Here is a 19,456-nt window from a genome sequence, read left to right as displayed (position 1 = left end):
TGCATGTCCACTTGGAAACACCTGTTAGACCTCTCACTCAAACCCTTGTAATTGTTTTGTCTCGTGTTGCACCTACCCCATATTTTCCAAGAAGGTTCTTACCATGTTACTGAATGTGAGTATTTTCAGATTTTGTTAGCATTAAATGTGGCGAAGCAAAGTACATGTAAAATGCACATGAAATCAAGTGTAAAGTTCAGATTCAGTCTAGTCAGGTGAACTGTTGTCCTCACCTTTAGTCTAACCTTATATTTGCTACCATGGTTATGCATGTACTTTCCATATTTATTTTGTAAGAAACATTTCAATTTAGCCCTATCCATATAGACAAATTCCCACGAGTGTAAGGGGTTAAGTGAAGGTAAATTATTTGTCAACAGACACTCAAATATGTCCACCGCAAGTACGGTGCTGCATTAGTAAAAGCAGTTCCAAGCTGATGTGCTATTAGGAGAAACAGCCGGAATCAGCTCAGATGTGGCGACTCGTGATGAACCAATGTGTGTAAGTTCCATTATTGATTAAGTTCAGTATGAAGCTGATTTGGTGTAAATAAATAATGGAAAGAAGCCCCCTGGCCCTCTCCCAGCTCCTTCTCAGCCCTCTGCATGCCCCTGTAACATGACTACATCCTCAGAAAACCCTCATCAATATTGCACTGTCTCGCGCCTCTGCACTCTGACCGCATACGCTCCATATCAATAGCCTGGACCATGTTAACCTTTTCTTCTCTGTGGTTGGAGGCCAGGGGGCCGGCAGGGCAGAACAGACCAGATCTCTACTGCTGCTAAGCGGACAACATTTGTGTTGATGGAGCGTGGACAAAGTGAGGTGCGTCAGGCAGGGTGAAACTCATTAGACTGGCTCACTGGCGGGCCGACCTGCAGAGGAGCTAATCGTTCCTGACTGGCCATGCAGGGACACGCCATATCTACATTAGTGATTCCTATTTCCTTTCTGAATCGCATTCCATCTAAAGATGAAAGCAGCAAGTCTGGACCAAGGTGCTGCCGGTCTTTATTTAAACATGTTTTTTAAAACATTTACAGTCTAGCAGGTGTTGGCAGCTTGTGTAGCAGCTGCGTGTCAGAGCATCTTTTATAGCGCCTGCGGGTGTAATGAGCCTATAAACACAGGCATATGGACCTGTGGAGTTGTACTGTTGACCTCGAGAAGCTGACACCGATATTATGTTGGATGTATATCCAGACCTATAGAGATATTTTTTTTAAACTGCCACATATGTAGTCAGAGTAAAATTGCGTATCGTAAATCTATAGGACTTATTTTCTTAGTTCCTGCTCACCTGAAGTAGACTCAAGTTACTGTGCCGACGCCTCCCAAATCAAATATTCTTCAGTTATACAGTCACTAGTGAAAGTCTACACACCCCTTGCACAGTTATCACATTATGCTGCCTTAAAATTAAATCTAAAAAGGGAATAAATGTGTTTTTTTCTAAAAATCTACAAAACCTATTCAACATTTCACTCTGCGGTCAAATATTGTAAAATCAAAGGATTTATTTACAAGAAACTTTGATTTGCTTTTCGAAGTTAAATAATTTTTACAACTCCCCCCATGCACATTTTAGATCTAGAATTCAAATTGTTTTGCTACTGATGTACACAACCTACTCCACATTTCCAAAGTGAAAGAATTAGATAGCATTTTCTAAATGAATACAAAATAATAAAAAAACATGGTGCCTTGATTGTGTGTGTCTTCACACCCCAGAGTTAATAGTTGGTGGAAGCACCTTTGGCAGCCATTACAGCTGTGAATCATTTTGAATAAGATTCTAACAACTTTGCACAACTAATTCTTCTTTCACTTTGGAAGTGTGGAGTAGGTTGTGTACTACATCTGTAGGGGGAAAAAATCTAATGTAATAAATGTTTTGATGTCATTTTTAAGGCAGCAAAATATGGAGACAGTTCAAGGGGTGTGTAGCCCCACTAGGCACTGTAATTGGAATTCACAAGATGTGTTTGGTTTTCTCTGAATCATTCACAGGAAGTGTAATGAAATTGGTTTGAAAAGAGATGAGCATAGATTATAAATTGGTATGCAACTCCAGGCTAGATCCTAATGACTGTTTATTACTGTAAAACTTTTATTCTACACGTTTTTTGTTTTGAGTTTGTGTAGTGAATTTAGTCTTGTGTTTGCTCATGGACAGATGGCTTGATAGATGGGCAAACAACAATGGATTGTTTCAGGAAATTGCAGAGCTGCTGTCATCAAAGCTTTTCAACATTGACAGTCTTTTTTTTCTTCTTTTTTTTTAGCAATGTAAACTTTAAAAACACATGCATCACTAGGCTTTGTTCTGCAGAGCTGTAAGTGCTAAGGGGTGCTTTTGAAGGATGACCACTGAGACAGAGGGCTGAGGAGGGAGAAGCAGCTCCCTGTACAGACAGCCTAAGGAGTCCACCAGGAGAAAGGGGATAACTAGTCAGTTGCACCACTGAATGCATTCAGCCGAAATGTGTCTTTCGCATTTAACCCAACCCCTCTTCAGGATTCTTAATATTCTCCACTGGTGTGCAGCAATAGCCCAGCACAGCCAGATTCTGCCTAAGTTACTGTTGCTGCCTGCCGCAGTGTATCCTGGGAAGGTCTCCAGACTTCAGTCTAAGCCTGATGGGATGTTTGAGAGCTAAGCTACGTGTAGGAATTTCACTCCCAACAGTTTAGCCTCATTGATCAGCCCCCACTATCTTTCTCTGCTCAAGTAAATGGTCAGACCGCGTCTAATTGAGAAGCATTTCGACATCGCTCTTGATAGAAGGATGATAATTCATGCCTATTGCAGCGTAAAATTGTATAGGCCCAATACTTGGAATGCAAATCCTGATATTATGTTCACTTATGCATAGAGCCGTAAGAGTGGTTGGTTGTTCTGTGCCAATTAGTGGCAAGATATTCTACAACTACTGTGCAGAATAGCTATGCTTGGTAGCTGGGTAGTCCTCTCAATCTTACCCTCTATTTCTCTACTGTCTACCAAGGTCTACTTTACTGTGTATTTTGATCTGTTACCTTCAGGCAGTAAGCGGTGTATAATTTATGGTAAAAACGCTGTCCCCTTGCCAATGTCAAAAAAGGCATGTGGTGTTCAACAAGCACAGGATCGGCCCAGAGATAATAGGCTCAGACTGGTAGTATAGTATCGCCATTCATGCACACACACACACGCGCATACACGCAACACACAGACACGCACGCACGCACGCACACACACACACACTTGCAAAGCAGCTGCTGGTTTAATTAGAGCACTCCCTTTCTCCTGAGACATCACAGTCAACAGCACCAACGAGGCCTCCTCCATCAAGCAGCTCTACCTGGCTGCCCTAGACGCTGTTTACTCAACAAAACCCACCTGCGCCTCCATGACTTCCCACCACTAATTGACAGCGAGAGGAGACACTCAAGGGTGGCAGGGTGTAAAGTGGGTGGGACTCACTGCTTCTCGATCTGTGAAGGTTTCAAGCAGGTTTGAACGCTGAAGAAATGTGCCCTTGACTGAAGTAGCTGCTTTACTTGAGTTGCTCCAGTGGAAAAGTAATTCTGTGTCCAATGTTAAATCTATTTATGCAGCAAAATCGAAAGAGGTGGTCTTATTTGATCAGAGTCCAATTATTTTACTCGTGGCTGTCAAGGGCACATCATCTTAACTCTAAAGTAGCATCCTTTTCTCGTTGTCTCCTTTCCTTCATATCCACTAATATGAAAACACAATGGGCATCATGAAAACTATAGCTCTTACACTGCCTTCATTTGTCTCATAACATCTGATGTAACAATGTTTATCTGCAATGTAATGCCCTCAAAAGTTCAAAAAATTTCAGTTGGGTTTTGATTTTTTTTTGCATATTTATCACCCCGGTGATCTTTCCAAAATTAAGAATTGGATTAGAAAACATTTTGTGCATTGTTTTTGCAAGACTAATATCTTTGAGGACAATGGGTAACACAGACCATGCTTGTTTTTATTTGTACTTCTTAAAGGTAGACTTAGCAAAATGAAGTTGCCACAAGCAACACCGCAGATATTGAGATGAGCGAGATGCAACACTTCGCTCTCAGTCACACACAGTATCTGGGCATGTGCACGGGTTCGATTCACGCTGTTACAGCGTGGTATTCACGGAACCAAAATAGCGGAGAGGTTGAGCCTTGCACTTCAACGCTCTTAGTTGTTGCGAAAATGTACCCGTTATGCTGTTTACTTTCTGCATCTACGTCATGTCACTGAGTCTACCTTTAAAGTTGTGGTTGAGAGTGAGAAATTAACACATTAAATCAATTTGAACCATCAGCTAGCAGTTAACGCTATTGATGTTTAGGCCTGGATTAGCCAATACACTGTACTAATTGGATATGTTAACAGTTCCAGTCATTTATATTTTTTCACCTACAAAATGTGTTTATTCTGCATTTGTGTGATGAGCAGTAGAACAAACATTGTTTTGGCTTATGTCAGTGTGTGTCACTCCCTGACCTTAGAGAGCCTTTTTATCTTCTCTATTTGGTTAGGTTGGGGTGTGATTTGGGTTGGCATTCTAGTTTTTCTATTTCTTTGTTGGCCGGGTATGGTTCCCAATCAGAGGCAGCTGTCTATCGTTGTCTCTGATTGGGGATCATACTTAGGCAGCCTTTTTTCCACCTTTAGTTTGTGGGATCTTGTTTGTGTGTAGTTGCTTTCTGCACTGCATGTAGCTTTACGTTCGTTTTGTATTTTGTTGTTTTTTCGGTGTCTTTTAAATAAAAGAAAGATGTACGCCTACCACGCTGCACCTTGGTCCAATCCATCTCTAAACGAACGTGACAGTGTGCTTGCTTGTCATTTTATAGTATTTTTTTCTGCTTTGTTCCAACATCCATGTTGAGTACCTGCCTTACAGTGTCTTGCAAAAGTATATAGACCCCTTGTATTTCTTCACACTTTGTGTTAAAGTGGGAATAAAATGGATTTAATTATTTTCTACACAGAATACTATCTTTGCAGAAGTATTCAGCGACTATATAGGCTCATGATTTTTAAACGGTTACAGAGTTCAATGTCTGTGATGGGAGAGAACTGAGGATTGATCATTGTAGTGATTGTATTGACTCTACAATTGTAGTGACTCTACAATAATGACCTAAATGACAGAGTGAAAAGAATACAAATATTCCAAAACATGCAACAAGGTACTAAAGTAATACTTAAGTTGGGGTAAACACAACACATCACTGAGTAACTGGCTCCTTATTTTTAAGCATGGTGGTGGCTGCATTATGGTATGGGTATTCTTGTTATCGGCAAATACTGGAGTTTTTCCAGGATAAAAAGAGTTGAGAAGGAGCTAAGCACAGGCAAAATCCTAGAGCAGGGTTTCTTGAACGATGCTTTGGGACCCAAAGTGAGCCCTAAATATGTGAGAGGTGGGTCACGAGTTATGAGTAAACATTTAGAATTATACACTATTTCTTATTCATTTGGGTCATTCGAGGACAGTACATTTCACATTTGGGTCTTGAGCTTAAAAGTCTTAAGAACCTCTGTCCTAGAGGAAAACCTGCTTTACACTAGACACTGGGAGAGGAATTCAACTTAAATCCTCATTTTAAAAAATGTATACATTTTCTTCCACTTTGACATTGCAGAGTATTTTGTGTAGATTGTTGACAAACAAATGAAAATTAAATTAATGTTAATCTCACTTGAAACCCAATAAAATGTGAAGAAGTCCAAGGGGTCTGAAAACTTTTGCAAGGGTTGGAGTCATTAAAATTCATTTTTCAACCACTCCACAAATTTATTTTTAACAAACTATAGTTTTGGCAAGTCTATTAGGACATCTACTTTGTGCATGACACAAGTAATGTTTCCAAGAATTGTTTACAGACAGATTATTTTACTTATCATTCACTGTATCACAATTCCAGTGGGTCAGAAGTTTACATACACTAAATTGACTGTGCCTTGAAACAGCTTTCAAAATTCCAGAAAATTATGTCATGGCTTCAGAAGCTTCTGATAGGCTAATTGACATCATTTGAGTCAATTGGAGGTGTACTTTCAAATTCAGTGCCCTCTTTGATTGACATCATGGGAAAATCAAAAGAAATCAGCTAAGACCTCAGGGAAAAAAATTGTTGACCTCCACAAGTCTGGTTCATCCTTGGGAGCAATTTCCAAATGCCTGAAGGTACCATGTTCATCTGTTTAAACAATAGTACGCAAGTATAAACTCCATGGGACCACGCAGCCGTCATACCGCTCAGGAAGGAGACGCGTTCTGTCCCCTAGAGATGAACGTACTTTGGTGCGAAAAGTCCAAATCAATCTCAGAACAACAGCAAAGGACTTTATGAAGGTGCTGGAGGAAACGGATGCAAAAGTATCTATATCCACAGTAAAACGAGTCCTATATCGACATAACCGGAAAGGCCGCTCAGCAAGGAAGAAGCCACTACTCCAAAACCGCCATAAAAAAGCTAGACTATGGTTTTCAACTGCACATGGGGACATAGATCGTACTTTTTGGAGAAATGTCCTTTGGTCTGATGAAGCAAAAATAGAACTATTTGGCCATAATGACCATCGTTATGTTTGGAGGTAAAAGGGGGGCTGCTTGCAAGCTGAAGAACACCATCCCAACCGTGAAGCACAGGGGTGGCAGCATCATGTTGTGGGGGTGCTTTGCTGCAGGAGGGACTGGTGCACTTCACAAAATAGATGGCATCATGAGGGAGGAAAATTGTGTGGATAATTTGAAGCTACTTCTCAAGACATCAGTCAGGAAGTTAAAGCTTGGTCGCAAATGGGTCTTCCAAATGGACAATGACCCCAAGCATACTTCCAAAGTTGTGGCAAAATGGCTTAAGGACAACAAAGTCAAGGTATTGGAGTGGCCATCACAAAGCCCTGACCTCAATCCCATAGAAAATGTTTGGGCAGAACTGAAAAAGTGTGTGTGAGCAATGAGGCCTACACACCTGACGCAGTTACACCAGCTCTGTCAGGAGGAATGGGCCAACATTCACCCAACTTATTGTGGGAAGCTTGTGGAAGGCTATCCAAAACGTTCGACCCAAGTTAAACAATTTTTGAAGGCAATGCTACCAAATACTAATTGAGTGTATGTAAACTTCTGACCCACTGGGAATGTGATGAAATAAATAAAAGCTGAAATAAATCACTTTCTTCTATTATTCTTTAATTTCACATTCTTAGGATCACCATTTTATTTTAACTGACCTAAAACAGGGAATTTTTACTAGGATTAAATGTCAGGAATTGTGAAACTGAGTTTAAATGTTTTTGGCTAAGGTGTATTTAAACTCCAGACTTCAACTGTATATACAGTACCAGTTTAAAGTTTGGACACTCATTCAAGGGTTTTTCTTTATTTTTACGATTTTCTACATGGTTGAATAATAGCGAAATAACACATGGAATCATGTAGTAACCAAATAAAGTGTTAAATAAATCCAAATATATATTTTATATTTGAGATTCTAGAAAGTAGCCACCCGTTGACAGTTTGGCATTCTCTCAACCAGCTTCATGAGGAATGTGTTTCCACGTATGCTGTGCACTTGTTGGCTGCTTTTCCTTCACTCTGTGGTCCAACTCATTGCAAACCATCTCAATTGGATTGAGGTCAGGTGATTGTGGAGGCTAGGTCATCTGATGCAGCACTCCATCACTCTCCTTCTTGGTCAAATAGCCCTTACACAGCCTGTACATGTGTTGGGTCATTGTCCTGTTGAAAAACAAATGATAGTCCCAGTAAGTGTCCTTTTAGTAGTGGTTTCTTTGCAGCAATTGGACTATGAAGGCCTGATTTCATGCAGTCTCCTCTGAACAGTTGATGTTGATGTGTCTCTTACTTGAACTCTGAAGCATTTATTTTGGCTGCAATCTGAGTTGCAGTTAACTCTAATGAATTTATCCTCTGCACCGGGGGTAACTTTGGGTCTTCCTTACCTGTGATTGGCCTCATGAGAGCCAGTTTCATCATAGCGCTTGATAGTTTTTGCGACTGCACTTGAAAGTTCTTAATGTTCCCGAATTTACTGACCTTCATGTCTTAAAGTAATGATGGACTGTCGTTTCTCTTTGCTTATTTGAGCTGTTCTTGCCATAATATGGACTTGGTCTTTTACCACAGGGCTATCTGCAGTCACAACACAACTGATTGGCTCAAACGCATTAAGAAGGAATAACATATTTTGATTTAACACTTTATTGGTTACTACATGATTCCATATGTTATTTCATAGTTTTGATGTCTTCACTACTCATCTACAATTTAGAAAATAGTAAGAATAAAGAAAAACCCTTGAATTAGTTGGTGTGTCCAAACTTTTTTAACTAGTACTGTATACCCATGCATGACAAGTAGGCTATCCCGTTCAACTGGAGGCCCGTAGTAAATAAACGCTAGTGTTTACTAAAATATAATTATGCTCGATCTTACGGTATTTAGATGTAGGTATTTGTTTATTTTCATTATCCTACACTGAGACCAGAAACTCCTATTCTAACAGTTCTATTTGTTTCTCCCTCCACTCCTACTCATGACCCGGTCCTCCATATAGCACTTCGTTTTTCTGTAGTTTAGTAGTTTCTCATTCACCGCCCTTGATTGAAACCGGGTAATTAGGTAATTGACCCAGGAGCGTTGAGTGTCTGGCGAATCTGTACGTGACTGGCTGCATGCAAAACCCTTCCAAACTATTTAAATGCTCCTTGAAGGTGCTACAGGTTTTTATTATTCAAGTCACTCCCAGGATGTAATCTCTGTTTCCATCTAGTTCTATGCTTAATGTCTCTGCCGAAGCATTAGTCTTTGGAGTGCTCTCGCTTTTGCTGTCTGCTCTTGATACATTTCACACAGCCAGACAAGAAAGGTGGAAGAGCTGTGCTCTGTTCGCACCCTGACACTGAAAGAAAAGGCTTCCTGTATTGAAAAAAACAAAGCTTCTGAACATATATTGCTTAGACTACTGCCGTAAAGTCCACTATGGGCTTGGACTCTCTGAAGAAACCTTTCTGAAGTTGTATTAAAATTGTATGGATTTTAAGAAGCCTTTACATATGAATATATCCAATATCCTCTGTGCTTTCCACCTAAATCTAGAGCAAGTCTATAGCCTACAGTTCCCAAAATGTTAGACTACATTTATTTGTCATCCATAAAGGCAGGAAGTGCCTAACAATTATGTAGCATGTATGTAGCTTGTATCCTCAAGCTATTTACCCAACCCACTAATATAATGGTCTCTGAAGGCTGCACTTTTCTTAACCGCAACAGCAGACAAATGTGCATTTTAGGAAGAGCCATGATGTATTGTGGAGTCCCTCAACTTCAATGTTGCCCTGAGTTTGCACCCTTTATTTGACAAGGTGTTCTTTGTCATAAGGCTTGTAGTGGTGATTAAAATGAAACGTGCTTTAATGGCATTACACATAAAATGGATTAGTCCTAGTGCCACATCAGTCACAATGGACTGTCTCTGAGGAGCCACTGCAAGGCTTGTGTACACACACACACACACACACACACCTCTTATCCTTTCTACTCTTACACCATTGGCAACGTGTGTTGGACTGGAGATGTTAGCAGGCTGTACAGTAGGCCCACAGGGCAGACACTGCATTATCCAACAGCCGTGTCAACATGCTTTACTTCCTCTCTGCTCTGGCTGCTTTCTGTAGTTTTCACACAGCCTCTTCCAAAACCCTCAGTAGAAATGAGAGACTGTTTGGGGTTAAATTAAGTAGTACCGGCTGCACGCTACTATGGCTTGTATGTTTGTTTGTTTTTCTAGATTTTTCCACGTTGAAGCCAACTTCTTAGGATCTGTTACCTCTTGGGATGTGTTTGATAAAGCTTTGAAATGAGAGCTTCATCGTTTTCCTGCATGTTGTTTTTGGTAGGTGTGCAAAACAGAATCTGAATGCTTTGAGGCATTTTTGGTATTGAAATAAATTATGAAATGGCAAAATGTTTCCATTGTGATTCATTATTGGATTAGCTAGCTTTTCAGTTACGGGTTACAGTTTAGCGTCAGACATGCCTTATATCAATCTCACTTCAACTAGCCTACATATTGCTGTCAAACATTGGAAAGAATAGCAGCTCTCAGGTTTTGAAATTACATTGTGTAAGCGAGTGCACACCGCACCGAATGTCGATCTGCCATTTGTTCACCGTTCATTTGGCGCCGCGTGTTTTTAAAAATATATATATAATTTAGGGACTACCCACTCGTGGGTGTCTTACTGCTGATATTTTCACGAGGATGTACATGTATAATCGGTTTAGACTCGTTTGGCACTCTTCAGAGATGCTAAGTAAACGCTACCATGCCTTAAAGAAAAGCTTGCCATTGCAAAGAAAAGAGCGCGCTGCCAATTTATTCCAGCTGGAATTTAAGATCAGTGATGGAAAAACAATGCACTTCCTCCAATGAGCATTTGCATACATTACTTTGGAAACAGTTGACATTAATACAGTAATTAATGTTATAAGAGAAGTGGGGTGCGCAGTGGCTCCGTGTGGGGCAGTCTTTCAGCGGAGCACTGAATGGCTGGCACTTCTGACACTCAATAGCTATGCCACTGTGTAATTAGACTGGCTTTATCTAACAAATGTCATTGTTGTCCTTGGAGCTCGGCTCCTTGTGAGTGGCTCTGCCTGGATGGACCAGTAGGCATCCGAAAGCAGTGGCTTGTGACCTTTCAATCAAAGTTACCAACTTCACACTTTGTATGGTTTCGTAGATGTACTTGTCAAAAAAAGATGAAGTCCTTTCCTTAACTATCTGTTCTCAATGTCCTAAGTTTTTAGTGTCAAACTCTCCGTGCTCACTGTCACTTATTAATATGCATGAATAGCAGTAACACAGGAAACTTTTACACAAATGTCAAAGCACCTACCAAAGCGCTCCTAGAACAATTTTAATACAGAAGGCTGTGATCTTTAAACTGGAAATGGCTTCCTAAATCCTTAGGAGCACCATATAATTAATATATGATTGGTGAATAGTTTTTATCGCTCCTGAGATTGCCACGATGCAGCTGGTCACCTTGTCAAGTCCAGGGGTTTTATTGCAACTGTAATGGATTATGATGAGTACCATCGTGATTAATGTTTTCTCGCTCTCCCGCAGCCCTCTGTTGATTTTACCATCAGGGGGAGGCCGTATTTCCCTTTTGAGCAGCTACAAGAGTACATATGATTGTTAAATTGAGTTCACCGCTGAGATTGAATGCAGTGACCCCCATCGAACGCAAACACTGTAATGGTTTCTTAAGCACATGCCATATATTTTGGAGCAGGACAGGAGGCGGACCCTTGGAGGTGGCGGTATCGACAGTAGGTCTGTCTGCAGAGAGGGGGAGAGCTGTTGCTATGGAATGGAAAGATTCAGATGCTTTAGAGCAGGGTTTCTCAAACTCTGTCCTCGAGACCCCAAGGGGTACACGTTTTGGTTTTTGCCCTAACACTATACAGCTGATTCAAATCATCAACTAATCATCAAGCTTTGATTTCAATCAGCTGTGTAGTGTTAGGGCAAAAACAAAACGTGCACCCCTTTGGGTCCCCAGGACTGAGTTTGTGAAACGCTGCTTCAAAGGTTTTGCTGTCACTGTTGAATGCTTCTTTTGATTTTCAGTGGATCAGCGGTTCGTTGGCTTTTCTTGAATTATTCAACTGAGTGAGTTTTGAGCACTTTTTTCCCCATATGTGTTTGTCATGTCTTATAGGCCTATGTATTTTTTTTTCACAAGGATTGATGGTTTTGATTGTATCATCCACAACAATGGGTCCACAATTCAATAGGAACTTTCCAATAACAGGTTGTCTGTAGTGTATGGGCCTGTAATGTGACTGTGTGATTGGCGTTTTTACTGCTTTAAATCGGTCTCCTTATGTTAACGCCTTTCTGACAAATGATCACAGCATATATGTGAAGAGGTGTGCAGCCAGTAACAGGGAAGAGAGAGATGGAGGGATAAAAAAGAGATGGAGGGGGGGTGGGGGGGCACTACCCATAATCCAGTAACGGCTGTCTGGAGTTTGGAAACACCTCTGCAGCAGGTTCCCTTTAATAGCTCAATATTTCATGGCGGAAAACACCCTGCCGCCACCGACATGATGTACGACAACGTCTCTGTTTTCACCCCCAACCTCCCACACCCCCCATCCCTCCCTCCGTGCCCTCTTTCACTACAACCCCATGTCTCACCTCTCTTTTCTCTCGCTCTCTTTTTGCCTTGCAGTTTGACAAAGCATATGCCTACAGCATCCGCCACATGTTCGGGAAGGAAGGCAAGCGCACAGACTACACCCCTTACAGTTGCATGAAGGTGATTTTGTCAAACCCACCCAGCCAAGGCGACCAGCACGGTGAGTCATGGACCTGGAGAGATGCATGGTTATTGCACACGTGATGAGCCCTTTTTTATCGTTATTAGCCTTTTAAGCCTATAGCTTGGTAGCAGTGATACCGGTGAAAATTTGCTCCATGAAAAGGGTTATGTATGGATGCAATTTTCCCTATGAACCCAGCCATAACAAATGCAAGGCAGTGTTTTGATTTCAATGTCTAATCGTTTGACCCATGCAACAACAACAAAAATTCCTAGCAGGGCTACTATTGTGAATACCTGCCATTCTCTCATGCCTAATTTCTCTATGACCTGGTGGTTGCAGGGTGTCCATTCCGACACAGTGACCCAGAGCTGCTGAAGCAGAAGCTGCAGTCCTATAAGGTCTCCCCCAGTGGCATCAGTCAGGTGGGTAAGGCCCAGAACACGCCTGAGGCTGTTCTGTTCTCTCAGATGCTCTGTTGTTAACCCATGGAACAATGCAACATTAACTGACTGCAGTTGTCACTAATATGTTCAGGCAGTCTCATCTACATGATTTACTTTGTATTGATGAATGTAGTTTAACCTGGTGATCTATTGTAATTATTTTTTACTGGCAATAAATAAAGTCCTAGATGGCAAGAAACAAACGCACATTACGGACGTAAAATGAACAGTACAGTTTCACCAAAATTGTTTACAAAAGTCAAGCTGCCTTAATTAGTCTGCCTTGAGCTCCATAACAATACCAGAAATGGAATTTGAAAGGAAGAACGTTTAATTCTCTAAAAGTTAAGTATAGATTAGAATATGTATTCAGTACAGTGCAAAATGTAGATTGTCATCACACTTTTGACAAGGTTGACAGATTATTATAACACTAAGAAAAGTGAGGAATTAATAGCTTTTTCACAGCTCTTAGTAAAACAATGCAGTTGACATTTTTATACACCAGAAACATGGACGTGTTTAGTTAATACAGGGTAGAGGTCGACCGATTAATTGGAATGGCCGATTAATGAGGGTCGATTTCAAGTTTTCATAACAATCGGAAATCTGTATTTTTGGACACCGATTTGGCCGATTTGATTTTACTAGGCAAGTCAGTTAAGAACACATTCTTATTTTCAATGACTGCCTAGAAACGGTGGGCTAACTGCCTTGTTCAGGGGCAGAACGACAGATTTTTACCGTGTCAGCTCAGGGATTCAATCTTGCAACCTTACGGTTAACTAGTCCAACGCTCTAACCACCTGCTTTACATTGCACTTCTTGAGGAGCCTGCCTGTTACGCGAATGCAGTAAAAAGCCACGGTAAGTTGCTAGCTAGCATTAAACTTATCTTATAAAAAACAATCAATCAATCATAATCACTAGTTATAACTACACATGGTTGATGATATTACTAGTTTATCTAGCGTGTCCTGCGTTGCATATAATCGATGCGGTGCGCATTCGCGTAACAGGACTGTTGTTGCTCCAACGTGTACCTAACCATAAACATCAATGCCTTTCTTAAAATCAATACACAAGTATATATTTTTAAACCTGCATATTTAGTTAATAACTGCCTGCTAACATGAATTTCTTTTAACTAGGAAAATTGTGTCACTTCTCTTGCAACAGAGTCAGGGTATATGCAGCAGTTTGGGCCGCCTGGCTCGTTGCGAACTGTGTGAAGACTATTTCTTCCTAACAAAGACAGCCAACTTCGCCAAACAGGGGATGATTTAACAAAAGCGCATTTGCGAAAAAAGCACAATCGTTGCACGACTGTACCTAACCATAAACATCAATGTCTTTCCCAAAATCAATACACAGAAGTATATATTTTTATACCTGCATATTTAGCTAAAAGAAATCCAGGTTAGCAGGAAATATTAACCAGGTGAAATTTTGTCACTTCTCTTGCGTTCATTGCACGCAGAGTCAAGGTATATGCAACAGTTGGGCCGCCTGGCTCGTTGCGAACTAATTTGCCAGAATTTTACGTAATTATGACATAACATTGAAGGTTGTGCAATGTAACAGGAATATTTAGACTGATGGATGCCACCCGTTAGATAAAATATGGAATGGTTCCGTATTTCACTGAAAGAATAAACATTTTGTTTTCGAAATGATAGTTTCCGGATTCGACCATATTAATGACCTAAGGCTCGCATTTCTTTGTGTTATGTTATAATTAAGGCTATGATTTGATAGAGCAGTCTGACTGAGCGGTGGTAGGCAGCAGCAGGCTCGAAAGCATTCATTCAAACAGCACTTTCGTGCACTTTTCCAGCAGCTCTTCGCAATGCTTCATGCATTGCGCTGTTTATGACTTCAAGCCTTTCAACTCCTGAGATTAGGCTGGTGTAACCGATGTGAAATGGCTAGCTAGTTAGCGGGGTGCGCGCTAATAGCGTTTCAAACGTCACTCGCTCTGAGACTTGGAGTGGTTGTTCCCCTTGCTCTGCATGGGTAACACTGCTTCGAGGGTGGCTGTTGTCGATGTGTTCCTGGTTCGAGCCCAGGTAGGAGCGAGGAGAGGGACGGAAGCTATACTGTTACACTGGCAATACTAAAGTACCTATAAGAACGTCCAATAGTCAAAGGTATATGAAATACAAATCGTATAGAGAGAAATAGTCTTATAATTCCTATAATAACTACAACCTAAAACTTCTTATTGAAGACTCATGTTAAAAGGAACCACCAGCTTTCATATGTTCTCATGTTCTGAGCAAGGAACTTAAACGTTAGCTTTTTTACATGGCACATATTGCACTTTTACTTTCTTCTCCAACACTTTGTTTTTGCATTATTTAAACCAAATTGAACATCTTTCATTATTTATTTGAGGCTAAATAGATTTTATTGATGTATTATATTAAGTTAAAATAAGTGTTCATTCAGTATTGTTGTAATTGTCATTATTACAAATAATATAAATAAAATTGGCCGATTAATCGGTATCAGCTTTTTTTGGTCCTCCAATAATCGGTATCGGCGCTGAAAAATCATAATCGGTTGACCTCTAATACAGGGTTAACCAATTTTCTCAAATCAAATTTTCTTCAGTTGACTTTAGATGCAATTTTCCTCAGAGATCATTAACCTCGTCAGTAGTATTTGGTAGGTATGTGAGTAGTTTTAGCATTGATATTCTGGGTGTAGTTGAAATCTGCAGTGCTCCAGCCTAGAGCCCAGGTTTTATATATGAGCAGCTCAGCTCAGTGAGTTTACAGCTTTGACCGCCTTAGCATCTGTGTCTTTTAAAATGAATCAGGGCATATTTTCAAGTGCTCTTTTTAAGCACTTTCAATGTGTTCTCTCAACACATTAAACTGGGTTCAATGGTGCAGGTAATGAAATGAAGTTGTAAGGTCTTGCCGTAGCGTTCTCATGGAGTTATGGACCTTCAGGACGTTAATTTAATTCATGGTCCCCTTTTTAATTGGGCCATAAAGTTCACTGTTCAAAGTCTCGTATGAAGAATATATACACGCAGCCTAACAGCTCACAGTATAATCTAGAAATATAATCTTCCAATGTCATTTGGAAGTGTCCTGATAGATGTAATTGCCTAACTAAGTTTATGGAATATAGACCCTTTTCCAGTACACGACACACTTATGTCCAATGTTCCCTCAAAAAATGTTCAGCACTGAGCAAATTTCAGGTCCGCTGAGTGCCAACTTGAACAATGTGTGCAACTTCCAGCATGTGTTTACTATGAACACTGTACCTGCTTTAAGTTAGTTTTAAGTGGTCAAGAAGGCCACGTTGGCTATTTGATCATAATGTAGGCCTACCAGAGTGGCCTGCCAACAAAAACAATGGAGAAAATGCATCCCATAACATTTGAACATGGATATAGCTGTTCTATCATTCAGTGTACAGTAGCAGCCAATGTGTGGTGTTCATTGTAGTACTACATTCCATGAGACTTGAAAAAAATATGCCAGGCTTGACATTAACCTGTTTATCCACTTGTCCTTCAGACAAGGTGACTGAAAATGTTGTGTTTGACGCAAGAAACAACATTACAAAATAAAATGCATTATTATTCCCATACCAGCTATAGGCCTAATACATTATCACCGCATATTGGTTTTGCTTAAATTGCCCTGCCAATACATTGTTGTTCTGGCCATTTAAAAAATATATATATTTCCAAATTTGAGGTAGACTATATGATCACACCGGTAATAGATCCATTTTGTTTTACTTGTGAGCAGCGTTGGGTAGGTTACTTTCTAAATGTAATCCACTAGTTACTAGTTACCTGTCCAAAATTGCAATCAGTAATGTAAGTTTTGTGTTGCCCAAACTTGGTAACGTAATCTGATTACATTCTGTTACTTTTAGATTACTTTCCCCTTAAGAGGCATTAGAAGAAGACATAAATGTATGTTACCAATTGAACGGCATCTATTGCAGGATAAATCAATGTTAAAGTTTATATGGCCAACTGGCCATATGTGGATGTAAAAATGTTATGGGTTGGTTATTTTGGCTTCTTCTAAACCATCGCTTTCTACTACATAAGATAATATGATTAAATTATATCTTTACATTAAAACACACAGAATTCCAGTCATTCCAATAAATGTTATACCCCTTGATCTTCTAGAATAGGACTTGGAAATATGGAAGTATAGATTAGCAAAATTGTTTTACCTGAGCATCAAATCAAAGTTTATTTGTCACGTGCGCCGAATACAACAGGTGTAGACCTTACAGTGAAATGCTTACTTACAGGCTCTAACCAATAGTGCGAGAAAAAAAAGGTGTGTGTGTAGGTAAGTAAAGAAATAAAACAACAGTAAAAATACATTTGAAAAGAAGAGTAGCAAGGCTATATACAGACACCGGTTAGTCAGGCTTATTGAGGTAGTATGTACATGTAGGTATGGTTAAAGTGACTATGCATATATGATGAACAGAGAGTAGAAGTAGCGTAAAAGGAGGGGTTGGCGGGAGGTGGGACACAATGCAGATAGCCCAGTTAGCCAATGTGCGGGAGCACTGGTTGGTCGGGCCAATTGAGGTAGTATGTACATGGATTTATGGTTAAAGTGACTATGCATATAAGATAAACAGAGAGTAGCAGCAGCATAAAATAGGGGTTGGGGGGGCACACAATGTAAATAGTCCGGGTAACCATTGGTTACCTGTTCAGAAGTCTTATGGCTTGGGTGTAAAAACAGTTGAGAAGCCTTTTTGTCCTAGACTTGGCACTCCGGTACCGCTTGCCATGCGGTAGTAGAGAGAACAATCTATGACTGGGTGGCTGGCGTCTTTGACAATTTTTACGGCCTTCCTCTGACACAGCCTGGTGTAGAGGTCCTGGATGGCAGGAAGCTTTGCCCCAGTGATGTATTGGGCCGTACGCACTACCCTCTGAAGTGCCTTGCGGTCAGAGGCTGAGCAATTGCCATACCAGGCAGTGATGCAACCGGTCAGGATGCTCTCGATGTTGCAGCTGTAGAACCTTTTGAGGATCTCAGGACCCATGCCAAATCTTTTTAGTTTCCTGAGGGGGAATAGGCTTTGTCGTGCCCTCTTCACGACTGTCTTGGTGTGTTTGGACCATTCTAGTTTCTTGTTGATGTGGACACCAAGGAATTTGAAGCTCTCAACCTGTTCCACTACAGCCCCGTCGATGAGAATGGGGACGTGCTCGGTGCTCCTTTTCCTGTAGTCCACAATCATCTCCTTAGTCTTGGTTACGTTGAGGGATAGGTTGTTATTCTGGCACCACCCGGCCAGGTCTCCGACCTCCTCCCTATAGGCTGTCTCGTCGTTGTCGGTGATCCGGCCTACCACTGTTGTGTCGTCTGCAAACTTGATGGTGTTGGACTCGTGCCTGGCCATGCAGTCGTAGGTGAACAGGGAGTACAGGAGGGGACTGAGCACGCACCCCTGGGGAGCTCCAGTGTTGAGGATCAGTGTGGCAGATGTGTTGCTACCTACCCTCACCACCTGGGGGTGACCCGTCAGGAAGTCCAGGATCCAGTTGCAGAGGGAGGTGTTTAGTCCCAGGTTCCTTAGCTTAGTGATGAGCTTTGAGGGTACTATGGTGTTGAACGCTGAGTCAAAGAATAGCATTCTCACATAGGTGTTCCTTTTGTCCAGGTGGGAAAGGGCAGTGTGGAGTGCAATAGAGATTGCATCATCTGTGGATCTGTTTGGGCGGTATGCAAATTGGAGTGGGCTTAGGGTTTCTGGAATAATGGTGTTGATGTGAGCCATTACCAGCCTTTAAAAGTGCTACGGGTCTGTAGTCATTTAGGCAGGTTGACTTTGTTCTTGGGCACAGGGACTATGGTGGTCTGCTTGAAGCATGTTGGTATAACAGACTCAATCAGGGACATGTTGAAAATGTCAGTGAAGACACCTGCCAGTTGGTCAGCACATGCCCGGAGCACACGTCCTGGTAATCCGTCTGGCCCCGCAGCCTTGTGTATGTTGACCTGTTTAAACGTCTTACTCACGTCGGCTACGGAGAGTGTGATCACACAGTCGTCCGGAACAGCTGATGCTCTCATGCATGCCTCAGTGTTGCTTGCCTCGAAGCGAGCATAGAAGTGATTTAGCTCGTCTGGTAGGCTCGTGTCACTGGGCAGCTCGCGGCTGTGCTTCCCTTTGTAGTCTGTAATAGTTTGCAAGCCCTGCCACATCCGACGAGCGTCGGAGCCGGTTTAGTATGATTCAATCTTAGCCCTGTATTGACGCTTTGCCTGTTTGATGGTTCGTCGCAGGGCATAGCAGGATTTATTGGAGAAATCTGGAGAAATGTAACCACTCTCAGATTAATAAACAGAGCTATCGATGCAAGGACTGACCATCCATGATATCAACATTGTTTTAACAATGTTATGAGGCTATACAGTGTTTGTTTATGATGTTTACAAACATTGGAGAAAAACAAGCTTATATTTTGGGTTCTCGTGGAGTGTGACAGTTGAACTAAGCTCATGAGGCATTTAAGTTGCATTCTTTGTGTGTGTCCAAAAATAGATTTGGCAACTATAGATAGACTTAAAAGGGGCAATCAAGTGTGTGAGTTTGAGCATGTGTCCATTA

General features: G+C 41.1%; 1 protein-coding gene across 1 annotated transcript in view; it reads left to right on the top strand.

Moving 5' to 3' along the window:
* The window catches only part of prim2 (DNA primase subunit 2), a 112,423-nt gene that overhangs the window by 75,979 nt on the left and 16,988 nt on the right, over positions 1 to 19,456 (top strand). The window contains exons 11-12 of the mRNA XM_055930051.1: positions 12,293 to 12,419; positions 12,726 to 12,808. Of these exons, the coding sequence (XP_055786026.1) occupies positions 12,293 to 12,419; positions 12,726 to 12,808 (210 nt within the window). The remainder of the gene's footprint in view (positions 1 to 12,292; positions 12,420 to 12,725; positions 12,809 to 19,456) is intronic.

The sequence above is a fragment of the Salvelinus fontinalis genome, chromosome 1 (assembly GCF_029448725.1).
Source record: "Salvelinus fontinalis isolate EN_2023a chromosome 1, ASM2944872v1, whole genome shotgun sequence".
NCBI lineage: Eukaryota > Metazoa > Chordata > Actinopteri > Salmoniformes > Salmonidae > Salvelinus > Salvelinus fontinalis.
This window is presented reverse-complemented; position numbering and strand designations above follow the sequence as displayed.